Source organism: Odontomachus brunneus, unplaced genomic scaffold (genome assembly GCF_010583005.1).
Source record: "Odontomachus brunneus isolate Ranch 3 - 2012 unplaced genomic scaffold, Obru_v1 Obru_scaffold_091, whole genome shotgun sequence".
Taxonomy (NCBI): Eukaryota; Metazoa; Arthropoda; class Insecta; order Hymenoptera; family Formicidae; genus Odontomachus; species Odontomachus brunneus.
Window position 1 is genome coordinate 160,305 of NW_022639541.1, and position 26,709 is coordinate 187,013.

General features: G+C 39.9%; 1 protein-coding gene and 1 long non-coding RNA gene across 2 annotated transcripts in view; one reads left to right on the plus strand and one right to left on the minus strand.

Moving 5' to 3' along the window:
- LOC116848176 overlaps positions 1-6,536 on the minus strand; it is a 7,833-nt gene extending 1,297 nt beyond the window's left edge. Inside the window, exons 1-4 of the long non-coding RNA XR_004378920.1 lie at positions 6,392-6,536; positions 1,615-1,864; positions 1,232-1,375; positions 958-1,060 (exon numbers count right to left, since the gene is read on the minus strand). This is a non-coding gene — a long non-coding RNA (uncharacterized LOC116848176). The remainder of the gene's footprint in view (positions 1-957; positions 1,061-1,231; positions 1,376-1,614; positions 1,865-6,391) is intronic.
- Positions 6,537-6,738: 202 nt separating this feature from the next.
- Positions 6,739-26,709, plus strand: part of LOC116848175 (protein Wnt-1-like) — a 65,946-nt gene continuing 45,975 nt past the window's right edge. Inside the window, exon 1 of the mRNA XM_032824004.1 lies at positions 6,739-7,641. Within this exon, the coding sequence (XP_032679895.1) occupies positions 7,571-7,641 (71 nt within the window). The 5' untranslated portion in view covers positions 6,739-7,570. The remainder of the gene's footprint in view (positions 7,642-26,709) is intronic.

Consider the following 26,709-nt stretch of genomic DNA (forward strand, 5'->3'; position numbering starts at 1 on the left):
CACAGCGTTATTTTGAACACGTTTGATCAGACCAACAGCGAGATCAATTACGATAATTAACTTGCGTAATCATATTCGTGACATTGTTGTGAGTTGTAGGAATATCTTAAATTACCACAGTGTGAATATATATATACACATTCATTGAATTAGACTATATACATATAATTTTTCAAATTTTATTAAACGTGATATATATATATATCACGTTTAATAAAATTTGAAAAATTATATGTATATAGTCTAATTCAATATTCTCAATGTTTATCTGTTCTATTACTAATTAGAAAAATTATTGTGTGATTTAGAACTGTTAGATCATATAACCACGTCATGGAAGATGCTGCATTTCTAGTAGATGATAAGAATATGTAGTGAAATAGACTATTCTGAGTTCTAAGCATAATAGAGGATCATAATAAATGTAAATATATTTAGATTTACTCTATTTTTTCTTTTAATTCTTTGTGAGAATGCGGGAATAGTTAATAGATATAGAATATTACAAATCACAATATCAATATAGTGAATATGATAAAAATTAATAATTGGTAGCTGCCTCTGCAGTGCATAGAAACTGAAAAGGAAATGCAACTAAGACACGTGTTCGAATATTAAATTATAATGTATATAAAATATAATAAACAGATATTAAATTATTTAATTATATATAATTATAAATGTTTTAATACAGAATGCAATATCAATATTATAACGTAATATAAAATAATATCAAGATTAACAGCTGTACAGCTTGATAGTACACAGCATATACTATCAAGATTAACGAAAACTACTTGTTATATCTATCTTTAAAAATTGATTGAACAACTGAAATTAATTATGTTAATTAGATGCGCAATTAATAGCTAGTATAGTCATGGCTAATAGAAGCATTATAAAATTTAAATAATAATTATCATATTTTTACTAAATTAAAAAATCTATTCTACTTACCCGAGTTAAGATGACACTATGTAAGTTTTCTCTGCTTGTAAGATTAATTTTGATATTTCGTGCTTGTGATCGTCGGTCTAATATTGTCGAACACTGACTGTTCCTGAAATATATCATAGACAATTAACATATAATTTATTTTTATAAAAGTTAAGCTCTTATGATATAATTATAAAAATTCTTATAATATAATATTCTTATAATATAATCTTATATTATAATATAATATAATATCTTATAATATTCTCTAATGGACAAAATAATGACATTTTACTTATTAAATCTCAGCATCTCTGGTGTATCGATTTTCGATTCTTTTTCCGTTAAATTATTTTTTTTTAATTCTTTTTCCATTAAAGTATTGAAGATCCAAAAAATCAATAATCTTTTGAATATTTCCAAATTCATTGTCATTCAGCTGCAAAAAGAACACTCAAGAATAAAAAAAATATTATCAATTCAGTTTTTTTAATTAAAATAGATATCGGGTATAAACATATTTTAAAAATAGCGGGCTAAACAGGTAGTGTCAATACTCTTTCCGCACGATGCTGTTAGATGGCGCCAGGCAACTAGCTAGACGCTGTGCCTATTTGAACACGAAGCTATGGCGGTACATTTTGCGAGTAGCAATGTAGCTCAAGCAATGTTCCATACCGTTTCTGACATCGTTCAATTATTCAAACTTCTTCAGCGATATCTTGAATCGGAATCCATGCTGCGATATTGATCCTAAGGTGAGCATCGAAGTACCGCGAGATCCGAAAGATAAGCGCGTTGCACGCTTTTGTCTCAAATTTAAAACGAAACGACTGATCCTCTCCGAGCGTACTCTTCATTTTTGGAATTTTTTCATGATTGTCGTTTTGCTTCAGGTTGAGCAGGATACAATGTTGCATCGAAGCACCTGGTTCAGACAGAGCGGACACATCTTAATCGTAAGTTCACACAGATTCATTATATTTCGACACAGCTCACCGAAGGGTCATACGACTTGGAGGTTAAAAACAAGACGCGCTAAAATGCGCGACATATAATGCATTGCAAGATTTAGACACAATGAAATTGGGAGCTCACAAATTTGTTAAAATTGAAAGTTGTTACTGACGGGCTTGCCCAATAATTATATTATTATTAATAATTATATTATATTATTACTAGTGTTATTGTTTATTATTATTTAGTGTCCTGAACTATATTATTAATTATATTATTATTGCGTAAGTCTGTCGGTAATAATTCTCAATGTTGAAAATTTTAACTTAACAATGTTGAATAAATTCTCAAGTATTTTTTCTCTGTATAAAACTAGTATGATGGAGCATTCAGTGAATTGTAAAATAGTTTAGACACAATAAAATTGGAAATAATTCAATATATTTCCAATTTTATTGTGTCTGAACTATTTTACAATCTACTGAACGCTCCATCATACCAGTTTTACACAGAGAAAAAAATACTTGAGAATTTATTCGTGTATGTGTGTGGGACAAAAATTTATTTCGCAGAAATAAACTTTGTTTTACAGAAATTGACTTTATTTTTCTTTCGCAAAAATATACTTCATTATATCTCACAAATAAATTTTTAAATATTATTATCTCATTGTAAATATACATTGAGCAAAATTAATTTCTTATAAAATACACAACTTTGCTGACAATTCTTTTCAGAATTTGCTTTAACATAACTATATGAAAACTATTTTAGGTAAAGCAGAACTCTCAAATTTCATGCAGCGCATGATCTTATTCTGTGTTGTTATACATATTTCCGACAAAATTAATTTTTTTTATAAAGATTGCAACAATGTTGATATATAGAACTTTGTGAAAATGCTTAAATATACGAGAGTTCTTGTGGCAAGACGGAAGTGTCACACTTTTCCAAACATATCTTTTTATTTTAAACAGTCAGATAATATTAATTTTTTTCAATAATACGATGTTACTAATGCGTAGGACTTTTTAGAAAATGCTTAAATATACTTTGTAACATTTCACTGTCATGAAAGTTTACAGAACAGGTTATCTTAAATTCTATAAATAGATATATCAATGTCGATTTCGAGCATCCGACTTATCGGGGAATTTAAATTATATTTTTCCTGTACATTTTATTTTTATCGCCATGTATGCTTCGCCGGAAAAATACATAGAAAGATATCATGATGTTGTATGACTGACGTGCGCGGTTGTACTAGATTATTTGGATAACATTTTTATAAAATACGTTGTATAAGATATTTTACATATTTACATATTAGACATTTTACATATTAGATATTTTACATACCCGATATCCTATCGTATAAATTATTGTCCTATCGTGACATCCTATCGTGATAAAAACATCAAGTAATCTCTAAGTTATTCGGCTGAAGAACAACTTTTTTACGGTATCTCGCGACTCGAAATACGCACTTATTTATTTTCATTTTTTTATTCTAATACTTATCCGTGGAACAACCAACAATGACAACATTTCGATTCGTGTCACGGAATAATCGAGGATTGTTTGTAAAAGAATATTTGCGCTCTCCCTCATTTTATTAGCCGACATTACTGAGTAGTCGCAGCAAAAAGTTTTTTTAGTACTTTTTTTTAACGTTCGTGTTATTTGGGATAAATCGCGAAATACGATTATTTCTGGAAATGTACGAGTAAAACGCACATATCATCTCGTTTCGCGAGGAAATAAACATTGCATTAAATATCAATTACGTTTCACCGGCTGTTATCGCGATTTTTCGTTCGACACGCGCATACGCTATCGAATTTTGTAACGCACAATTTATATTAGTTATAGCGAGCGCGAAAGGAAAGCAAAATAATTCTGACGAATTGAGATCGCATGGATTCGCGGAAGTGATCTTCGATTATTCGTGATAACGAACACGACAGTGATGTTATAATATTCATTTCAAACAAGATACAAGTCGCTTTACACCACAGTCATACAATCGGCTGATTAAAGGCTGCAAGCTACTTTTTCTCTCTGAGTTTCTTAACGCATCTCGTATCCAATCGGAGAGTTTGTTGTCTGGCAATTCTCAGGAGATATACGCGTTCCTATTGGATACAGAACGCGTTGCAAAACTCATCGAGGAAAAGTGCTGTTACGCTTAATCAGCCGACTGTTGGCGATCTTTCTGGACCAATACCTACAGATCAAGTGTAACGACTTTTATTCCGTGGGTTCCGCAACGTATTCCGTGTTCAATAGGGAAACGTATCTCCTGAGAATTACTAAGAAAAACAATTCTCCTTGGATATGAAATGCGTGAACTCACCGAGAAAAAGTGTTACTACTTTTAAGGATTGTCTACCACGCATAGTTATGTTTTAAAGTCGTAGTATTAGTCAGTGAATCGATCATGTGTGTTTTATTTTCGCATGAACTCGAGAAAAGTGAAAAGTTGTATCGAATTCGTCAATGAAACCTTTAATTTTTCCGCGAATTCACGAAGAAGACAAACTCACGATCGACTCGCAAAGTAATGCGAGCTACTTGAAAACATAACTGCGACCGCATTCTAGAAGATCCTTTAATCATGACTGATACACACGGAAGAGTACATGTTGCATTGAAGTAAATATTGCTTGACTCAAGTATTTCACAAGTTTATACATCCGCAAATCTATCACAAACTCTCATCATAAGCATCAAATTTATTCAAAATACTTTCTAAATTCTAATAAGTTTATTGAGTAACAAAAGTTTACTTACTGCACACAGTTAAATGAACTTTTTCTTCGATAAAATCTTATAATTCTTACAAAGAAAATAAGTTCTTCTTTTAAGCACATTATGGTACTTTTCCCGAATTTGTGATAAGCATATCCGTGTCGAAATTTTGGCGCTATATTAAGTGGATTAGAGGATCAGATTGCCTGAAAATCATACTTGTTTTTTTATAATTTTTTATGAAGAACTGAATGAATATGCAAAAGAGTTATTTTAACGTATATTTATATAATATATAAAGAGAAGAAAAATTTAATTTTGATGAAAAAATACTCAATATAAGTGTATGGTACATGCAATTAAAATATATTTTGGTTTTTTTTCAAAGTTGTCATTTTGCAGTAATATTTTCACTCTCAATAGTTCAATTAAGCTGAATTTTAGGTAGAAAATTTCCGTAAGCTTATCATCGGGTGAACCACTGACAAACTCGTAAAAATATTTAATTTTGAAATATTCATTTTATTACTATAAAAGAACTGAAAATTTTAATAATATTCCATTAAGATATTTGCAATTTTGTTAACTTTTACTCAATTTCTATTATAGTGGTTCACCCGATAACGACAAGCTTACGGAAATTTTCTACCTAAAATTCAGCTTAATTGAACCATTTTAATTGAGAGTCAAGATATTGACTCAAAATGACGACCTTGAAAAACGAAATATATTTTAACTGCATGTATCATACACTTATTTTGAATATTTGAACACTAAAATTATATTTTTCTGCTCTTTATATATTGTATAAATAGACGTCAAAATAACACTTTCGCATATTCATTTAGTTTATCATAAAAAATTGTGAAAAAACATGCACGATTTTCAGGCAATTTGACCCTCCAATCCTCTTAAACCTTGAATTCATAGCAGTAGGAGCTAAGTTAGCAAAATAGATTTAATTTTAATAATACAATTTACAACTTTGACTCCTACTTTGACTCTGATGATGTTCTCCGAAATTTTCCTTTTCACTTTCTTTAGCGTTAAAATAGATGCTGAATGAAATAATGAAGCTGAAAGTAGAATTAAAATTTCGACTCGGGATATTTTAAAACTATCATCAAAAAGATATTCCTCGTAGAAAAGAAGGGTCACTTAAAAGAAGGAATGTGAAGTGAGCAATTGATCTTCTTGGCGGGTAGAGAATATTCTCTCTGTATACTTTCGCGATCACTCTAAATACAACGTGCCGCGCGACGTCTCGCGTCTTCAGCGCGAACAGAGGTCGTGCTCGCCCGACACGCGTGACACACGCCGCTTTCGCGTCGAATCTTGCAGTTTCCTCGAATGATTTCGCACAATTGCTCACGAGTGTTAACACGATAAATCGTTATATCGTGAAAAGGCACGAGAGAAGGAAAGAGGCACTACGTCTACATAAAGAAAGAGACATCGTTGATGTAAAAATCAACTTTGTACCGCAGAGATACCATGGTATATCATTATTGACTAAACAGTTCCGTTCGTGACCAACGCAACAAATCGATTTCACGGGAAGTGATTATTATCATAACGACGAAGAATTCTTTCAAGTGTACTCGTGGAGACGATTCTCTCCCTCTCTCTATCTCCGTCCCTCTATCCGTAACGCATTTTATGAGTAATATTCAGGTGAAAGATAGTGTTATAAAGATCGTAATACTCGAAATGACCGCATCGTGAAAATTCAACAATAATTGCGTACCTCGAACGATCTGTGTCGCAGCTGTCGAGAAACGAACGTAAAGACACTCTTATTCTCTTTCAGACCAACGTCTTCATTCCGGGATCATCCGGACTCATTGATGAGGAGCTCCCGATGTCGATGACGACGAAGGAGATGAACCACGATCTTGCGGCGCCTCCCGGCTCCTCGCGTCGCGATAACGTGGCCTCACGCGAGGAAGAGAAGGAGAGACGGACAAGGAGCACGACGAAAGGGCCGAGAGGACGAATAGCGGTGAAGCGAGTGTACACGCTCGCACCGGCGATGGGACGGTGCGCCGAAATGCTTAATTAGCACGAGTGGGGGCCTCGGAAGGCTCCTCGGCGACGCGACCAATCGGCGCGGCCGCGAGCGAATGGTGTCCCCGCCCATCATGAGAGCCCCCGTTGCCCTTTCCGCGTGACTACCGGCCACAGTTCGTACGCGAGCGTTCACGGAGCGTGATATCGTACGCGTCGGAGACGCGCGCGCTCCTCTTCACGATCTCCTCGCCAACCTCTCTCGTGCGACTCTTGGCCGCCGCGCGAACGCCGCCAGCCGTTCGAATCGCCGACGTCCGTCACTCGTTCGCTCTCTCAGTCTCCCTCTCTTTCTTGCGGCCTCGAGAGATCGATCAAATTCGCGTTTGCCGTCCACTTGGCACACACGTCGCCGGAAACATGTAAACCACGCTCGCGCGGCGAAGAGAGAGAGAGAGAGAGAGAGCGCAGCGGGCGGCAGTCGTGGAGAACAACGCACTTTCGGGGCGAGGAACGCGAGAACGCCAGGTGGTGCGCCGCGACGTTGCCGCGGTATCGGCGTGTATCGGTCCCCGCGTGCGCGAGAGATCGTTCGATCTATCGTACTTGGCCCCGTCGCTCGAGCGGCGCTCTTACCTCTGTTCGTTGATTCGCTCGCTCGATATCGTTCCGCGTGCTCCACACGGGGAAATCCGTGCGATGCGAGTCGTCGCCGTCGTCGTCGCGGTGCCAGCCGATCGTCCTCGTCGTCGGCGCATATAAGAATGCGAGGCTAAGGGGGAGAAGGGAGCGTGTACGCGTAACCTGCTCTCCGTCCGTCCGTCGCGCTTCCACGAGGGGAATTCGACTCGGGAGATTCGGCGGGTCGGCCGAAGAAGAGGACTCCACACGGGATCGCTCCGACGCACGTCTGCACGTCATGTCGACGAGCTACCTGCTCCTGTCTCTGCTGATGGTCGCGTGGCAAAGCGGCGCGCAAGCCAACTGGTGGTGAGTCCCTGTATACAGTGTCACACATTTGCGATTTTCGTCGTGCGGAAACGGGAATCCCGGCTTTTTGTTTAAACGCCGTCATTTAGCGCCAAATATGGCCACTCGATCGGAATCTCTCGTGTGAGCGCGCGGCTATGCGCCTTGAGGTTTTCACGGAGACTAGCACCGCGAACGATCACTTCGCTTTTATTATGCGACGACACGAGGTTAACCCTCTAATGGATCGCTCAGCGACTCATCTTATTCCGCTCGATTTTTAATTATTTCAACGAATTTTTTGATGTTTAGTACTGATTTTTTTGTAGATTTCTTAGTGCATGAATAAATGTAAAACAAAGTAGGCCGGTAAATTTTTATTTGCATGATTATTATAAATAAACAAATAGTCAAAATTTGTACTTTTTATGAAAAAATTAATTTTTTACTAAACTTTTATCAATATCGAGACGGTAATTTAAGCGCTTATTTAGGATACTCTAAACTATTTTTTTAAATTTTGTTAGACCTTTTCGTTATATTGTTTCTTTATTATAAATTAATAATATATCTGAAAAATATTGAAAAATCTATATTTTCTACTGTATCCAAATATGTAGTTTGAATATCTCTTATAATGATATCCTGAGGATTTTTTGCGTCACTGAATCCTAATCTAAAATCAGAATTTTTTAATTTTTTAAAATCCAAAATGACGGGACCAGTATGAATTTTAAAATTCTGATATGTAATCAGCGACCCGAAAAACCCCGAGTATAAATTTAAAAAAATCAGCCTGATATAAAAATTCATACTTCATTAAATAATGAAGATAATCGCATGGCCATATCTCGCTAAAAGATCGTGATACACAAGTTATTTTTTTTTAATGTATCATCTCACTTCCTCCATTAATTCGAGATCTTGACTAAAAGTTGTCAAAGATATAATCTTTTTCTCATAAAGTCGAATAATAGTCTAAGAGTGAGCAAGAAACACAAATCTGCGAATAATTTATCAAGTAATTTCTTGAAGATATTATATACGATGTAACGCGTAAATTTTGTTGTTCTATGCCCTTTTACGAATAGCGTGACAGTTGTGACTCATTCATAAACAATCAGCCGAGGATCTATGATCGCGTGTGTATTCAAACACTACGCCATTGATCGTTCTTGTACACAATAACAAGTAACTCTTGGACAGACTCGACGCTCCACAATTCAAACAAGTATTTATTCCAAGTATTTCACACTTCGTTCGCGTATTTACATCTATCTATCGATTCAATGGAAAATCTAACTGTATCTATAGTAAGATCCTACATAGAGAAGAAATATATAAAAAAAATAGTAAATATTTATTTAGTAAGCACTAATGACACGTTTACTTAAATCTAAATTCCTTTATCTAAACAGAACGATTATTTTCATGAAAAGCTAAGATCTTTTTAAATGGTTTCACGAAAATGTATATTTCTTTATTTGAAAAATATATTTTATATTAGTACAAATGAATAAATCATCACAGTACTCACTAAATAAATATTTGTTATTTCTTAGGTATTTTTTCTTACAAGTAAATCTGCCTTTATGTTATGTTTATGGTTACTCGCCAATTTTGTTGAAATTCTATATACTTGTAGAGCAGTCAAAAATAATAGATATGTATATTTATATCAATTTTATAGCAATAGTGCATGTTGGGGGTGAAAACTACTCTTTGTATTTATAAGCACGAATAATTAACTCGTTACATTTAAGCTTACAGTATTAGAGCGGTCTTTTAAAATTTTGAAGATGATAAGGTGTTTTTCTGTTGAAAGCAAATCCAATGTAAAAATTATAGAATTTAAAATAGCGGATCCAATATAGTAATCTAATAATGAAAACAATTTAATCTCACTCTTTGCTGAACTCAGGAACTGATGAGGAGGAAGCAAGAGCATATCTACATTTAATTTTTTGTTTTGTTATTGTTTAATTTTTAATGTTTAATTTTTTTTATATTTCAATTTTTCATATATTTTTATTAATTTCTTTTATTTTTTACAACTACGTTACTTCTCGCGTCTTGCTTATATCTATTTTTTTTTTCATTTTCTATATTTTTTTGCAGAAATAATATTAAAAAAAAATTCTTTTATACATAAAAATTTGCATACTCCAAGTACACTTTATAATAGCTATATTATTGCATAATGCACAGATAGTTTTACCATTTTTTAAACAATAATCTATGGGATTATCAAGCTCAAGTGGTTTCTCTTATGTAAAACTATCTGTGCATTGTGTCATAATGTAGCTATCATAAAATATGCTTGGTGTGCAAATTCTTTATGTATAAAAGAATTTTTTTCCATTCTCCAAACGTAATATTGAATAAAAGATCAGAAACTTAAAAAATTTGAAAAACGAGCATTTCGTCGTTTAGTACGCCGTATTATACCGTTACCCACTTCGAGATCGCGAAGACAGGTTTACTCGACGAATTTATGGATTTGCAATATCGTTAACCGCACCGATCGGGGAACGCGTGGAGGCTCCCGGAAGCTCGTCGTCGTCTCCGCGGTAATTTCCTCCGGGAGCGAGAGCAAACTCGGTCCGGTTTCCCTCTTTATCCGAGCACTTGGCCGTTCGCGACCGACCGCGTCGGGTCAGTTAAACAAATGCGCCCTCCCCCCTACCGCAGACAAATAATATCCCAGACGACTTCCGGGCAGTCGATTATTTTTATTGACATTGGTCGCGCACTCCAGCGTCGAAAACGCAGATGCATCCGCGGGGAATACCTCGTCATCTTCGTCGTCATCGAGTCGCCGGCTTTCTTCGTGATTATTTGAGCGTCCCGAAAGCATCCCTCGAGACAAGGCGCGCGCGCCCGCGAATTATTACGCTGTATCATGTTAAACGCCACTCGATCAGGACTCAAGGTTCAAAGGTTCAAGCGTTCAACTCGCGTGCGAGGAGATAACTATAGCCGTTCTGCAACTGCAGGATTATGTTTTTCACCTCAATTCGACGTCCCTTCCCGAAATTAAAGTTCGTGAATTTTGGAATCGGTTCAATTTCCTTCGCGTTTGAACGCGCGATCCCTGAATCAATCGAATCACGAAGGAAGAGTGTGGCCAAATGGCTATTTGACACGTTCCCCTAATCTAGTTAGGGAAATAAGGGGTTGAAATAGGTATCAAACGATAGCTCTCGTTAAGCTGAAAATAAATATATAAGTTTTATTTTATATCGATTTTCCGTCCCAAAGTTATAGGATTCCAAAGGTTCTAAATGTGAAACAGCTTTTAATTTTAAAAAATATGAAAATGTTGGAGTTTTACGGCGTATAAGGACTCATTTAAAAGTTTATGACTTCTACTTTCCAGTGGATAAACAATCGCATCAAAATATCAACAAAAAAACCGGAAATCCAAGTGTCTCAATTGGACTTTTTGTATTTTCGGTTGGTTTTTGGCAATGAAAGTATCACTAATCACTTTGATTGTCTCCTTCCCTAGGGACTTCTTACTCTAACTGTATTGGAGGAATATCTTGGCTGCACTCTTTGCGTCATTATCGAATCGCTCGTGTAATTTAATTTGTTCGTGCCGCAGCGACGAGAAGCAAAACGTCAACGCGCACTAACGAGCCGCGCGCTCCGATCGGAGGAGACCGACGCTAATAATCGTACACGCGCGTGCGACGGTCGTCGTCTCGGAACAAACACATGGTCGACGGGAACTCGAAGAGCGTTTCATCGGCGTGCTAAGTGGTCGTCGATATAGTCACGGGTCTACGTGAAAAAAGAAACTCGGTGTACCTGATTTTCTGTTGTCTGAGAACTAAATGAAAACTCGACAATGTAATCCCATGTAGGGACACAAGGATCTTTATGTTTCTAAATATGATGATAAAGATGGAGGTTTGTAAATCTCCATTACGTCAAGAGAAGAAACCTTTAAGAAATGTTACATATTTATTTGTTGGGTATTAATAACATATTTGCTTATATTAATATAAAATATATTTTTCTTAAATAAGGAAACATATATCTTAAAACACTAAGGAAATCTTATAGCTCATGTAGAAACACAAGGATCTTTATGTTTCTAAATATGATGATAAACATGGAGATTTGTAAATCTCCATTACGTCGAGAGAAGAAATCTTTAAGAAATGGTACATATTTATTCGCTGGATACTAATAACATGTTTGCTTATATTAAAATATATTTTTCGTGAAATAAGGAAATATACATCTTCTTAAAACATTAAGGAAATCTTATAGCTCATGTAGAAATATAAGGATTTTTATGTTTCTAAATATGATGGAAACATGGAGATTTGTAAATCTTTATTACGTCAAAAGAAATTTTTAGGAAACGGTACATATTTATTTATTAGATACTAATAACATATTTGCTATTAATATAAAACATATCTTTATAATATAAATAAATAAATAAATTATAAATAAATATAAATAGATATACATCTTGAGAGGGGAAACCGTAACTCCTGAAAGCAATTTTATTTATACCATCTCTATACGAAAGAATTTAGACTCGGGTAAATATGTTATTAGTGTATCCATCAAATAAATACTTGCTATCTTTTCAGACATTTTTTTTCTCAGTGTACACTGAGGATAAGACACTTGGAAATTTATTTGTATGATACAAAATTTATTTCCGTGATATAAAATATATTTCTGAGAAATAAATTTTTATTTCTGTGAAATAAATTTTTATCCTACAAATAAATTTTCAAGTATTTTTTCTCAGTGAAGGTTTCTATTCAGTCAACTGTTTTCAGTTCTCAACCGAATCTTGACGCAACTGAATGTTCGGACGAATGTTTTCACGATAACAAAAGGAATGTTCTTTGTAGCTGAACTAGTGATGCTTTGTTCCTTTTCCTTTCAGATTATACAGGATGAATCACGTAACATTACACCATAAAATATCTCTGTTGCTTTTTGCATCAAAGAAAATGCTGTAAGGACTAAATTGTGTGGCTGAAAGACTTGACTGTCGCAATATTTATTTGCAATATTGATATCAATATTTACAAATGTTGTGATCAGTCTCAGCCTTTCCAATCACAAGCAATTTATCCCCTACATATTCTCCTTTCATAAAAATAGAAAACACAGATATTTAAAAATTAAATATTAGATGACTCGTTCTGTATATTTGTTTCGCTCCAGAGACGAAAAGTGCAATCAAGTTTAGCTTTAGAGAACAGACCTATAGATATCGTGTCATCGAGTCTTCGTCTGGTCCCCACTCTGTTATACGAACTGAGATTTTTTTCCGCGCATAATAGGCGAAATAATCCCCTTCGATCGGACAGGCCGCCGCGAACGAGATCGGAGAGAAGCCCTGGCGGGGTAATAGTTACTACGTGAACGCACCGCCGCGGGGGCGGTGGCGGAGGCAGTATACTAGTGTGTGTGTGTATGTGTGTGTATAGGCAACGCGACATTGTATCCCTACGATTCCTAAATGAGGTAGAACCGTTTCTCGATCTCGCACGGGCATGATTTTCTTCTATCCTGGACGAGCTAGTTGCCGCCGCGGTGATTAATCGGTCGTTATACCCGCGCGTGGCGAATCCTTCGATTAGGGTCGCCGATACCCCGACACACCGCCGTGCATCGTCCGCTTTTCTTCCTTTTTCGACATCGATATGGATAAAGGAGACTACGCTTCATGCAACGCGCGGTGACGGATACCTCGGACATGTAGAAACGCTCTTTGTGTTCTCCAAACACGATTTATGAGCGAAACTCGAGCCCCACTGTCTGTATTATTGAATGTATCCTGGATATCTAATTTCTATTTGTTGCCAGTCAATTTTAGTGCCATCTTACGACAGTTATTGATAATTTTCAATAATACGTTGAGAAAAAAAGTAAAAATTAATAAATATTTATTTGGTGTAGGTGTGTATGATTTTTCACTTAAATATAAGTCTTCTTATTTAAATAGAAAAGAATCAATTGCTTTCATGAAAAGCTGAGATTCCCATGAGATTTAAGAAAATGTATTTTCTTATTTGAAAACTATTTTATATTAATATAAGTAAATATGTTACTAATACACGGAAAAAAGAGATGTGGTGCACTTAACAAAAAATATTTAGTTGTAAGTAAATAACTGTATTATTCTACATATCTTTATATGATAGTTATGTGTATGGTTGATTTGACTTACTTATTTTGATGTGTCAACTACATTAATGAAGTTGCGCGTGATCTGGTTGTGGCAATCAGAAATTAGTAAAGGGATCATTTTGCATAGACAAGCTAAATATCGATATAGTTGCGTTAATGCTATATTGCAAAGCAGCGATGTTAGAAAGCAATTCACTACGCGTACAGTTAGAAATGCATAGATGTGAAAACTGATCCTGAGTATATAAATATACATTTGTAGTTGCCGCGTAATGAGCCGCGTTTGTATTAACCATATATTATCACTGCTGCAATATAAGTAACTCAGCCATTGCTCTTTGGTTACAGCAACCACGTAAATAGTTGTTCCGTATTTTACTATTGAATCTGGTTGGCACAATCAGATTTCTGTATGGATCAACTATATTGTTTTTTCCGTGTACCCACACCGAATAAATATTTACTATTTCTTAGCTACTTTTTCTCCCAATGAGGAAAATATTGTATCACTTTTGAAGTGATACTGTGGTTCGATTAGTAATTGAATTGATCACTTATTGATATTTCAATTATTATTTTGTATTATTTTTCATTCATCATTTTTTACATGGCGTATGTATTTCTTTATATATTACATCCGGGCTATTGCTCCCTCCAAATAAGAAACACGCTACTCGGCGTGATGAGCCGATTATTTAGCTATCGATGAGCACGTTGTGTCGGTCGTTTTTATCCAACCGGGGAATGCCGATAACGTCTGGGCTATCGGCTATCATTAAAGAGTAGCCTATCGACTAAATTGAGGAATATCCCCCCGGAGAGAGAATCGGTTAACCCTTATCCGATCGTGAGAGCTAATGACGCGCGCGCGAACCTTACGGTGCGCGTCGACGATATCAATCGGCGAAATTATCATCATCTGCTGGTTCTTAAGATGTCGTAATTACAGTGCTATCATCTGCCCACCGCAATCGCGAAATACATCCGTGGATGAATCCTACGATTTCCTTCGCACAAAGCTCGTCTTATAAAACAAGCCATAAACTCGCGACAGTATTCAGGATGGAATTCTGTTTGCGGAAAAATATTTAGAGAATCGGTATATTTCGCTTGCAAATGCATTCATGCACAAGTCTGAAGTAACAACTATCAACACATTGTGTGAGAGAAGAAATATCTAAAAAATAAAAAAATATTCGGTGGGTAGTAATATCACATTTGCTTATATTAATATACGTATTTTTACACTGAGAAAAAGTATTTTTACATAAGAAAATATATATTTCTTTCAAAACTTTGATTTTTTCACAAAAGCAATTGTTTATTCAATTAAAGAAATTTTTTCATAGGAATAAGAATAAGAAAATATGTATTTTCTTAAAATCACGACTTCTCACGAAAGCAATTGTTTATTCTATTTGTCTAGAAAAATTTAGGGATTTGAAGTAAATATGTTACCACCGAATAAATATCTTTATTTTTTAGATTTTTTCTCTTAATTCACGGATCTTATAAAGCGGGATTAACGCCGCAGATGTCGCGGATTTATTTTTCAATGTCACGTGTGCCCATACAGCGGTGTGCCTTTGTAGTTTTGTAGTTAATTAGATAGTCGCACGATAATGCTCGTGAACGTGCGCATTTCACGCGCTGCTCCGCGTCTTATATCGCCGTTATGGATGCTTGTGTGGGTCGGAGAAACGTATTTTCGAGCTTTCGATTCTCACCCTTCGCGGACGTGCGCGAATACCACCCTCGTGGTCTTAATTCAAGGACGGCCACGAACACGACCATTCCGCTTTTTAATGAGGTTCAACGAGGGCCTCCTTTCTTATTCTCAGCTTTTGTTTACCATCTCGAGCGACTCTCGATTTATCGATCTCGCGCTCTTTCGCCTCCGCCCCCATAGAATCTAACGTACTTCGGAATTAGACGCGCACCCTCAACTTCCTCGCGGACGAAGGGAGAAAGCGAACGATTTATTGCTCCTCTCTTTCTCTCTCTTTCTCTCTGCCTCTCTCTCTCTGCGGACTTGTCGATAAAATTCTGCGTGCACGTCTGTGCGACATCTTTAATTTTATTGCATAATAAATCCACCCTTTATCGCGACGAAGACCCTCCGTCGCGTTGCTGGCGAGCAGAGCGAGATCAATCGCGACGCGGCCAAGCCACGAAACGTATAAGAGAACGGAGAACGGAGCGCAGGAGAAACGCTGTTTGCAGAAGCACGGCACCCAGCAGTTGCCGCGATATCAATTACGCGTCGTATTACACTCAGAAATACGTAGTTCCACGGGAGTAACTGCTGCTACGCGGCATCGAGTAATGTTTCCGGCTCTTACCCGCGAGCAGCCGCCGGATGTCGGGTTACGGGACGCAGATCCACGCGATCGATGCGCGCCTACGTGTGTACATGAATCCGTATCCAGATGCCGGCCTGGAAAGCTCCGTTGTCGTCCGGTAATCGTGACAAGAGCGCGATCGGTTGGTGCGCTCGCCGTCGAGGAGTCACTCGGCGACGATTTGGTGCGCGACAAAAACGACGTCGCTGTCTTTTGAGACGTCACGATCTCCATAAAAAAGCAGAAAGAACGCGGCCGTAAAGTAACGCGCGCGTGCACACGCGAACGGAGAGGAAAGGAGAGGAGGAGAAGAGAAGAAGAAAAAGGGGAGCAGCGGCGTGTAGCCGCCCGGGTAGATTTAATAAAAGCATCTTTATTGCCAAACGCGAATCTCGTTATAGTTGCACGCGCGCATCGTCTTTACGACGAGCGATTAAAATTGGTATTAACACTCCGCGTTTCTGCGATAATCCCGTCCCCGTGGCCGTCGGCAGGCCGCTGCCGCGGCCATTACCGTGCCTCCTGAAACGACCTGGAACGACGACGGCCAGGCTGTCGGAGCCCCGAATGACGATTTCAGGACCATGCGCTTTATTTCGCGGTGTTCCGCCGTGCTTTTATCGGACGGCTCGGCGGATACGCCGACGCTGGCCAGGGCGATGTCGCCGTCCTCGCCGTCGTCGTAAGCTTCGCCTATGAGACCGGCGAAAGTCTTTCCGCTTTAACGCACGATCGTAACACGATGATATGCGGCAATGTTTCGAATACGATCGATATACTGGGTGGGCCGGAAATCGCGGCCCGCGATCAAGAGAGGTGGCTCGCTTTTTGGGGAAAAGTGCAAATACGAGGTGTGGAATGTTTTCTTTTCGCCACGAGGCTTCGCTCCGAGCAATCGTGGAATTCAATTTACTGAGTGTCCACGCAGTGCTAATGGATCATGAGGTCCATTAATGAAAACTATGGATCTGTTTTCTATTGTTGAACTGGCTGCATCAGCTCTCTCTCTTTCTCATTTTACTTCCACCGAGTCTTATCTGTACACTGAGAGAAAAATGTATGATATATGGAACTATAATGGCATAGTAAAAATATTATAGTTAGGAATGTAATTTTTATAGTAAATGTTACCATAATATTTTTAATATTTACAATATAAGTATAGTATAACTGATCCGTGTAAAATTTTTACCAAGAATTATAATTATTTGAAATAAAAAATATGGTAAGGTGGCAAATATTGAATGGTAAGAAAAATTAACTATTTTATATAGTCAATACAATTGGAATATTTGGCAAATATAGGTACATGTAACTATATTCCTAAAAGGTGCTTTACCATATATATAGAGTAATAAGATGGTGACTATAAATCTGTGTTCATTCTACTACATCTTCATGTTTAGATGAACTATAAATATATGTTTGAGGCCAAAACGAAAATATAGTGAGGCCAAAAATAAAATATAGTGAGATTATAGTTATTCCAACTTTTTTCTCTCAGTGTATATGTATCTTTTTTTAAGTTCCAAAAGTGTACACTAATTCAGCAATAGAAAACATCCTATGTGTGCTCTGCGTGCATTGTAGTTTTCGCTGGCAACGCATAACTCGAGATACGCTGGTTTAGTTTTGCAAATCGTCCCAAATATCAAATATCGCCGCCACGCGGGTCGCGAAGCTCTGACCCTGTCGGAATCGTGTTCACGTATATCTAAATTAATCGAAAAGACGGCGTTCTTTCCGGCAACAAATGAAACATGCGTCGCGACGACGGAAGGGCTTATTTCACTCGACAATACCAACTTGTTTTCCTCCTCCTGTCCTCTTCGAAGGATCAGCGTCTTTGTCACGAGAAATCCACCCTGTATAACGCAGAGGGAGGGAAAAGGTACAGCTTTTACGAAACGCGTTCACGCCAGTGCGTCGTATCGCGGGGCGTCGGGACGCCACTCGGCGGAGTACCCGAACACGCTGTGCACGCGTATCTCACGAGATTCAATGACGGGATAAAGGCGCACGATCTCGTCGTTATATGTGTTTGCCCGCGAACGCGGGACTGCTTTATAGGAGCGACGGGCGTCGCGTCGTACATTTAGTCACTACCACCCCCGTGGTGGCGGCGACGGCGGTGGTTGTGGTGGTGGTCTCGTATTTTTTTTTATAAGCCCCATATAAAAAGTAGTGTAATATATGACCCGGCCGTCTCGTAAAAATAAACGGCATCGCCGCCGATAACGCGTTCCCCTTCGGCGCGACGTGTCATCCCCTCGCGCGAGGGCACCCCGACAGCCGCGCGTTGCCCGGGGAGGAAAAAATTAGGATTACGGAGCTACTTTGCTAATTTGATCGCGCGGATTCCGCGCGTGGATCGCGTCGCGACGAGTCTTGTTTCTCATCTTCCGACTGCCATTCGTTATGCATATCATGTGACTGTTGCGCGAAAATTGACAATGGTACGAGAGGACAAATTCAGATTGCCCGAATATGGATCACGGCGCAAGTGCTTTTTAACTTTTGAAACATTGCGTACTTTTGCTCCGTTCTTTTTAGCTGCACTGCTGAACTAGTGCGATGAGTTAGAGAGTGAGAGAAAGTATATCTGTTTCACTTATTACATTAGTTTAGCTGAAAAGAACAGACCATTTGCATCCTGCGATCAGCTGATCGTTGATTTCTCGCACGATGGTAAATCAGGTGACGTCGAGATTCGCAAATGTCGCAACAATGAAATCGCACACACGACATCACGTCAATTCTTCGATCCGTCTCGTTACACATCGAACTCGCACCGTTCTTCCTCCCTGAGGAGGAATCGCCGAATCCTCGCGACACGTCGATATCAACCTCGCAGTACGCTGAGAGAACCTGGCCAGGATCGTCAGCAACGGAACCGGGAGCCTCGGTGGCGCGCCGCAAAAACCTAATAGCATCCTGTTTTGTTTAGTATTTCTCGTTTTATGTCGAGAGCGCGCGAGCGGGAGAAAGGACACGTGAGAGAGTGAGAGAGATGGGGAAGGTCTGGGAGAGTAAGAGAAGGAAAAGGAAGAGAGAGAGAGAGCAGAGAAATCCAACATCCTTCTCTGGATCCCTCTCGGCCGTCTTTTCCTCTCGCTCGAAGAATCTCCGACAAAGGAAACCGCCGCGAGCTTTGGTAGCATGCCTCCGGGACTCCTTTGGCAATGTTTCCCTGGAGGCCGAGATATATTGTCATAACGAAGAGGCCGGGTTAGGCTACAAGATACTTCTCTTTTGGTCCTTTGCCTCATCTTCTTTTTTTTCGCGTCCCGCTCGTCCTCTCTCTCTCTCCCTCTCTTTCCATATCTCTCTCTCTCTCTCTCTCTCTCTCTCTCTCTGTTTATCTCTTTCTCTTTTTTGCTCACTCGATCGCTTGCCCACGTCCGGTCTTACAAAATCGGTCCTTTCATTATGTGTGAAGTTCTGCTTCTTTTCTTGAGATACAACCGCGGTCCTGACACACGGATTACTCCCGAATATTACCGTACATTCAGGACCGACCCGAGAGGTGAGGCAAGGAGGAAGGGAGGAAGCGAGAGAAAGAGGACACTACCCCGCGTCTAGCTCTCGTAAACTGAATTTCCTCGCGTAGCACGAACGCAAGCTCGAGCCGGTGCGAGCGGGATGGTGTTTTGAGATTACACGCGAGAAAGTCATGAACGCCAAGCGAGTAATTAATTACCCTTACGCGGGAGAGATATCGGAGCGATCGGAAGAGGTTCGGAAGAGATCAACGCGCACACGAACGTTGAATGGAAAGAAAAGAATTCGTTGCGCGTCCAGAAGCAAATACACAGCAAATGAAATCAATATGCAACGAATGTTCCGTCCGACGCGAAGACAGCGTATATTGATCTGCACTTGGAGCACTCGCGAAGGAGCAGCACTCAATAAGCTGCTTATTAGTCGGAAACGTCAGTCATTTTTAGTAACGACGCGCGCAATACATCGGACCGGGAGCTCCATTGTAAAGTATCTCACGTATAAAAACGAATTTATGAAGAAGAAGGAAAAAAAAGCCGCGAAAGTTAATCACGAACGGGTATTTTGTTAGCGCGACTTTTTGTCTTCCAAAATAGCAGCGTTGCTAGCCAATCAGATTTCACGGAAATATCGGGCTCGCTTCGTCGCTATTATTAGCCCTCTCTTTTCTCTTTCTCTCTCTCTCTCTCTCTCTCTCTCTCTCTCTCTCTCTCTCTCTCTCTTTCTGCCCCTGTATATTTTTTTTACAATAACAGTCGTTTCCTGTAGCTGGCGCAATTTTTTCCTTGGGTTTGTACGCCGGCCGGTTCGTTATTTGCGCTCGCTTTCGCGATCGCGCGCTCATTGTTCCCGGGCATGTGGCGGTAACGTTTTTTCGCGGTGCGTAATTAACCGCGCAAATGTTCATATTCATCCCGGAACAATAACCTTGTTAGCTCGCGGTCGACTCGCAGCTCCATAGAACGTGCGGTGCCCCGCAGGCACAGGTGCGCGCGCGCGATTGACGGCGGTGGATTGATAAATATCGAAAACGCGCTCGCGGAACGCATGTGTTTCCAGTACAGTCGTGCGCGCAGAAATTCGCGGCTCAGGATCCCGACACACAGCTCGGATTGCATCCCGCGCGCCGCGAGAGGATCGCACGCACTCACTCACGCACGCTTCCGAGATAATCCACGCACCTCGCCCGCCTCGCCGCTCCATCGCTCCTACCGGGAGAGATATCGGAAAAGCGTCGTATGCACGCGCATCTTCGGAGTTGCTCGTCGTGCTCTCCGCAGACTATAGATAGACTATCGGCGACGCACACTTGTTGAACGCGTGGTTTATCTTGGCCCATAGATCACTCAGAGTCTAGCGAGTCTTCCCCGGTAGCGAGACTCTTCCGGTCCTCTCTCCCTCTCCCCGCCCTCCCTCGTCCCCTTGAATCCACCGCCGCTTTCTCATCTCTTCGCGAAGATCATTCGCGGAGATACGGTTTTACGGTTAACGCGATGTTATTAACGTCCGACCCGTGCGCCGGTATCTCGCGTCCGCGATTCGGTTACTTCTGGGCTCTTCTACGACGAAGAGAGAGTCGCGAAAAACGCGTCACGGAACCTCGCAACGAGCTGGCGGACCATGGCGGCGATGATGATTCGACTCCGCAGCCCCGATGAGAGAGAGAGAGAGAGAGAGAAAACTGCTCTTCTCTCTCTCTCTCTCTCTCTCTCTCTCTTTCGCTCTCCGTTCCTTGTATTATTCAGGTCGCCATTATTGGACCCCTTGGTCCGGCTGTGCGACACGCTCTCTCGCCCCCGCGGGACGACGCAATTGCATCTGCTCGGAATGAGAGAGGGAGAGAGACAGAGAGGCCGAAGGGGTGGGTCCACTATCGTCGCGTATCGTAGCCGTAGTCGAAGGAGAGAGAATACCGTTGGGCGTTTAACCCCTCGATGCGGACTCCGGATCTAGTTACTTAAGTTCGGCGCTTGTGCAAATAAAAGGAGGAGCGTAATTTATGGCCGGCGAGATATCGGGAGACGTAGGGCCGCGAAGGAAGGGCTGAGAGAGAAAGAGAGAGAAAGAAAGAAAGAGAGCCAGGGAGTGGATAGTGGTAACGGCGGCGGCGGTAGTCGGGGGTGAAGTAGCCGGTGGACGGAATAAAAAGGAAACGCGCGCGCGGGAGTCATTGATCTGGACGAATGGAAGAGAGAACGAGAACGAAAGCATGAATCGCGGTCCTTGTTTCTTCAAGGCTGGATTATCATGTCGCAATGTCTAAATCGCGAAGAGAACGTCTGGACTCCACTCTCTTCCGCACGTTTCCAAATACGTTGTAAAGTTAAAGTTGCGCGATTGCGTACAACGAATCTAAACAACACATCACCGATGTCGGGCTCAACATTATAAAAAAATAAGTTTCCTTCAAGTAAATCGCAACAACGAATTAACACGCTCCCCTCTCTCTCTCTCTCTCTATCTATCTATCTATCTCCCTCTCTCTCATTCACTCACTCACTCACTCACTCACTCACACATACACACACACACACTTGGTTGAATGTGTCCAATTCTTTGGAAAACGCGGCGTAAAGTTTTCCTCACGCGATGTCAGTCGTGCACACAGCGGGACTTGTATGAACTTGGCACACTATATTTAAAAATGTGACATTTTTTTTAAGGTTCTGATACTCTGTTGAAAAGTTCTAGAGCTCTATGCAACAATTTTAAATAGTTCCGGTCATTAAATACAAAAAAATAGACTTTTAAAAAAAGGTGCGCTAAGTTCACGCAGCGCACCTAATCAGTAAAATCAACTATTTCTTTAGAGTTCCGGTTTGTTTTACATAGTTCTAGAGTTCTATATCATATATAACAATAGTTCTAATAATTAAAAGCGAAAAGTCGATTTGCGAAGACCTAATTCACAAAATGTGAAATACCGACAACAAAATAAGAGAGATTAACACTATTTCGCGAGTTCTGCATATTTGAAAATATTTTCAACATTCACTTGTAATCAGGGAATGAAAATATAAAGAGTTTTATGCGATAGCAGAAATAATTTCTTCATGAAAAATTATAAAGTGTTCGAGGTCGCGTAACTTTAGCAGCAGGACGGGTGCGCTAGCCGCAGTTTGAGAGTTCCATTGGTTTAAAAATATTTTTAACGTCCACTTATGATCAGAAAACGAATATCCAAAGAGTTCTGCGCGACAGCAGTAATAATTTATTTATAAAAAATTGTATAGTATTCGAAGTCGCGTACATCTACGAGCAGGTGGGGTGCGCTACCTGCGCTTTGAGAGTTCTGTCGGTTTAAAAATATTTTCAACGTTCATTTGTAATCAGGGAATGAAAATATAAAGAGTTCTGCGCGATTGCGGTAATAAATTATTTATAAAAAATTATATAATGTCCGAGATCGCGTAAATGGACCTCGGACACTATATAATTTTTTATAAATAATTTATTACCGCAATCGCGCAGAACTCTTTATATTTTCATTCCCTGATTACAAGTGAATGTTGAAAATATGCAGAACTCGCGAAATAGTGTTAATCTCTCTTATTTTGTTGTCCGTATTTCACATTTTGTGAATTAGATCTTCGCAAATCGACTTTTCGCTTTAAATTAGTAGAATTATTGTTATATATGATATAGAACTCTAGAACTATTGTAAAACAAACCGGAACTCTAAAGAAATAGTTGATTTTACTGATTAGGTGCGCTGCGTGAACTTAGCGCACCTTTTTTTAAAAGTCTATTTTTTTGTATTTAATGATCGGAACTGTTTAAAATTGTTACATAGAGCTCTTGAACTTTTCAAAAGAGTATCAGAACTCTAAAAAAAATGTCACATTTTTAAATATGGTGTGTTCACACAAGTCACAGCGGGGCCGGTGTGTCGCGTAGTTTTAACGTTATCCCGTCGCGTTTTGCGTTAACGGGACGCGCGCAAATCAGCCACGAGAGCCGCGTACGCGATCGGGGGTGGCGGGGCGGGGCGCGGTGGGACGGGGGATGAGGCAGGGGCGAGAGGGAGAGAGAGAAAATCGTCGAGAGTCGCTATCCCGTGGCCTGACATAAATTAGTCGTGGCTTAAATCCCGGTCTAATCCATCATAAATAACTCCGTGCAGATGCGTGTACATGCGTACGCATGGGGATCCCGTCCCCTAAATTATTTCGGAAAGATCGCGACCCACGTGGCGCTGCCGCTGCCCATCGTCGGCCGCGCGCGTGCACGTCCGGATAGCGCGCTTAACCACCTGCCAAATGCGCGAGACACTTTTTAATCCTCGTTGACGATTCTGCCACTCCCTTTCTCTCCATTTTTGCGTGCGGATAGGCACTCATGCGCGGACACAGAATACTTGACTGGCCGCTCTCAGAAGTGAGCAGCGAGCGTGCAATAATGTGCACCTTTGCATGAAATTGCAGCAACTTTGGAATGCTGATAGTTTATGTAACAACAGTAATAATCGCAAGAAGAGGTAGAAGGACAGGAATAGTTAGAAATTAATGACGATACGTTTTTTAATGCACACCCAACTCGTTCATACGATACCGACACGAGAAAAGGGAAGTTTTAAGAGCCAACGCGTTTCCCAGTCAGAGAGAGATCCTCGCGATTCCCTGCGCGCGACTCGATTCTCGAGAACCGTTGGCGAGGCGTAAAATCCGCGCGGGACGACAGCGCCCGAAGGAGCCGATGTAACTGAATAAAAGATGCATCTTCGAAGCGTGGGCGCGAATTCAAATCGCCAATAATAAATGTTAAACAGCCCCACCCGAGCTGCGTCTCGAAGTCATGGCCGCGTCGCCGCAATATCCCTACGCCGGGGTCCCGAATCTTCAATATTAATGGGCAAGTTAGTAGACACCCTCTTCGCCGAGACGTAATGACGTCGATGATGTCGACCGGCGCGCACCCGGCGCTCTACGTGCGTGCACGTATTCACGCTCTACGTGCGTTCGTCACGAGATGTTTATATGGAAATGTGTACACATAAAACAATGCATACTGCATTGAAGTAAATCTTACTTGTCTCGCGAGTATTTCACAAGTTCATACATGCGCAAATCTATCATATAAGCTCACTATAAGCATCTCAAAATACATCCTGAATTCGAGAAAGTCTAGCATTTTAATAAAGAATATCGAATTGAAACAAAAATTCTATTTGCTTACTACATAGAGTAGAGGCAATTTTTTCTTCGACAAAGCTTCGATAAAACTTCTCTTCGATAAAGCATATTGTAAAGAGAATAAATTGCGAGAAATTAATTATGACCCTTAATTAACTGATAACTTAATTAACTGTCTAAATAAACTTTCAACCAAGACAGTTCTTCCGAATATTCGCGAAAGGAGTCGATGAGCTGCTATCAATAATGAAATAATAAATAAAAGACGGTCCTCATAGAAGATCCATCTGCGGTACGCAGACAGAGTCGATTGTGTTTCGCTGTTATTAATCAGGAACGCAAATCTTAATTATGACAAATTATGAGACACTCGATACTCGCGAAGCTCAATTTAAACAAGAAACAGTCATTTTCATAAAATCAGACGGGAAGTAACGGGAAACCTGACATAAGCCCGGAACTGCGGCGCAACGTGTGGGATACATTGTCGTCGGTGAACGGCGGTGCCTCATAATTAGAAAAAGCGAGCCGCGCGTTTCACCAATCACTTGGTTAATCCGGCGATCCCGCGATCGCTGAAAGGTTGCCGTTTCCTTTCGCGCCGCGCGCCGCATTTTATCGGCCGTAGATCACTTATCGTGGCTCTGGCGCATAATCCAATCGATAACTGCGCGTTACTTAATTACTCGTTTCCGCTGCTGCATTGAGTCACGGTGTGTACGAGCGCGCGATCAATTAATAATATCTGACTTGCTCGCGTAGCCAGCATTTCTCCGCGGCGGTAATAACATCTCGTGTAACGCCCGTAGCTATTAAAACTTGCTCTCTCTCTCTCTCTCTCTCTCTCTCTTCTCTCTTCTCTCTCTGTCTCTCTCTCTCTTTCTCTTCTGGTGAGGAGGCAATCGCGCAAACTCCATTACCGCGCGCGACGCGGCCCGTATAGCATTCCCCGCTATACATCACTAGCCCGCCAACCTTAATCGGCCACAAAATTTATATTAAAACATCTGTTGGATGACTGCTCTTTCTCTTTCTCCTCCCCTCTCCTTCTCTCTCTCTCTGTCTCCGACTGCCCATCTATCTATCTTTCCCTCGTAAAAGCCCGTAAACCTGCGTTGCGTAAAAAGCGACGATCGCTTGACAAATTTCCCGCGTTCGTCGTTAACTCTCAAGCACGCTCGATTCGATAGGACTGATTTTTCCGACGTATCAGTTCTTTTATGAAGAAGAACAGACTCTTTCCTGGACTCTTATTAAAAATATTTATTGAAAATATTTGTGAATATCCTTAATTTTATTTAATACACATTTAATTTTCTTCAATACACTTGCAGGAAAAGTGTCGAGGAGCTCTCTGTTGGTTGGAAACGCCAATTTTTAATAATGACAAATATACTAGAGGAAAATATTCTAGAGGCTAAATGTCTAAGAAATAAAAACAATATTTATTCGGATTATTGATAAAATATTTATTTACTCTATTATGAAATATTATTCAAATACGAAAATGTATATTTTTTCAAAAGCTCAGCTTTTCACAAGAGCAATTGTTTATTTAAATAAAAAATAGTTTAAACATATATGTTACTAGTAACATATTAAACCAAATAAATATTTCTTATCTTTTTACATATATTTTCTCCTCAGTGCAAGTGGAGTTAAATCAATTGTTCTGAACTCTCTTTTATCAACAAATGTGTCTTTGGATGTGCTTTATAAATCTCCTGATTGGTTTTCAGTAACACTTACGGGCATTCTTGTCGATAAAGAGAGTCCAGAATTCAAAAAAAGAAACGAAAATTACTTGTGACTTTACTCGACGCATGATGCGGCAATCGTTAGATTTCTTCGACTCCGTCGAAAGACTACTCTCCATACTCGGCGGGGAACTGTGAGAGAGAGAGAGAGAGAGAGAGAGAGAGAGAGAGAGAGAGAGAGAGAGA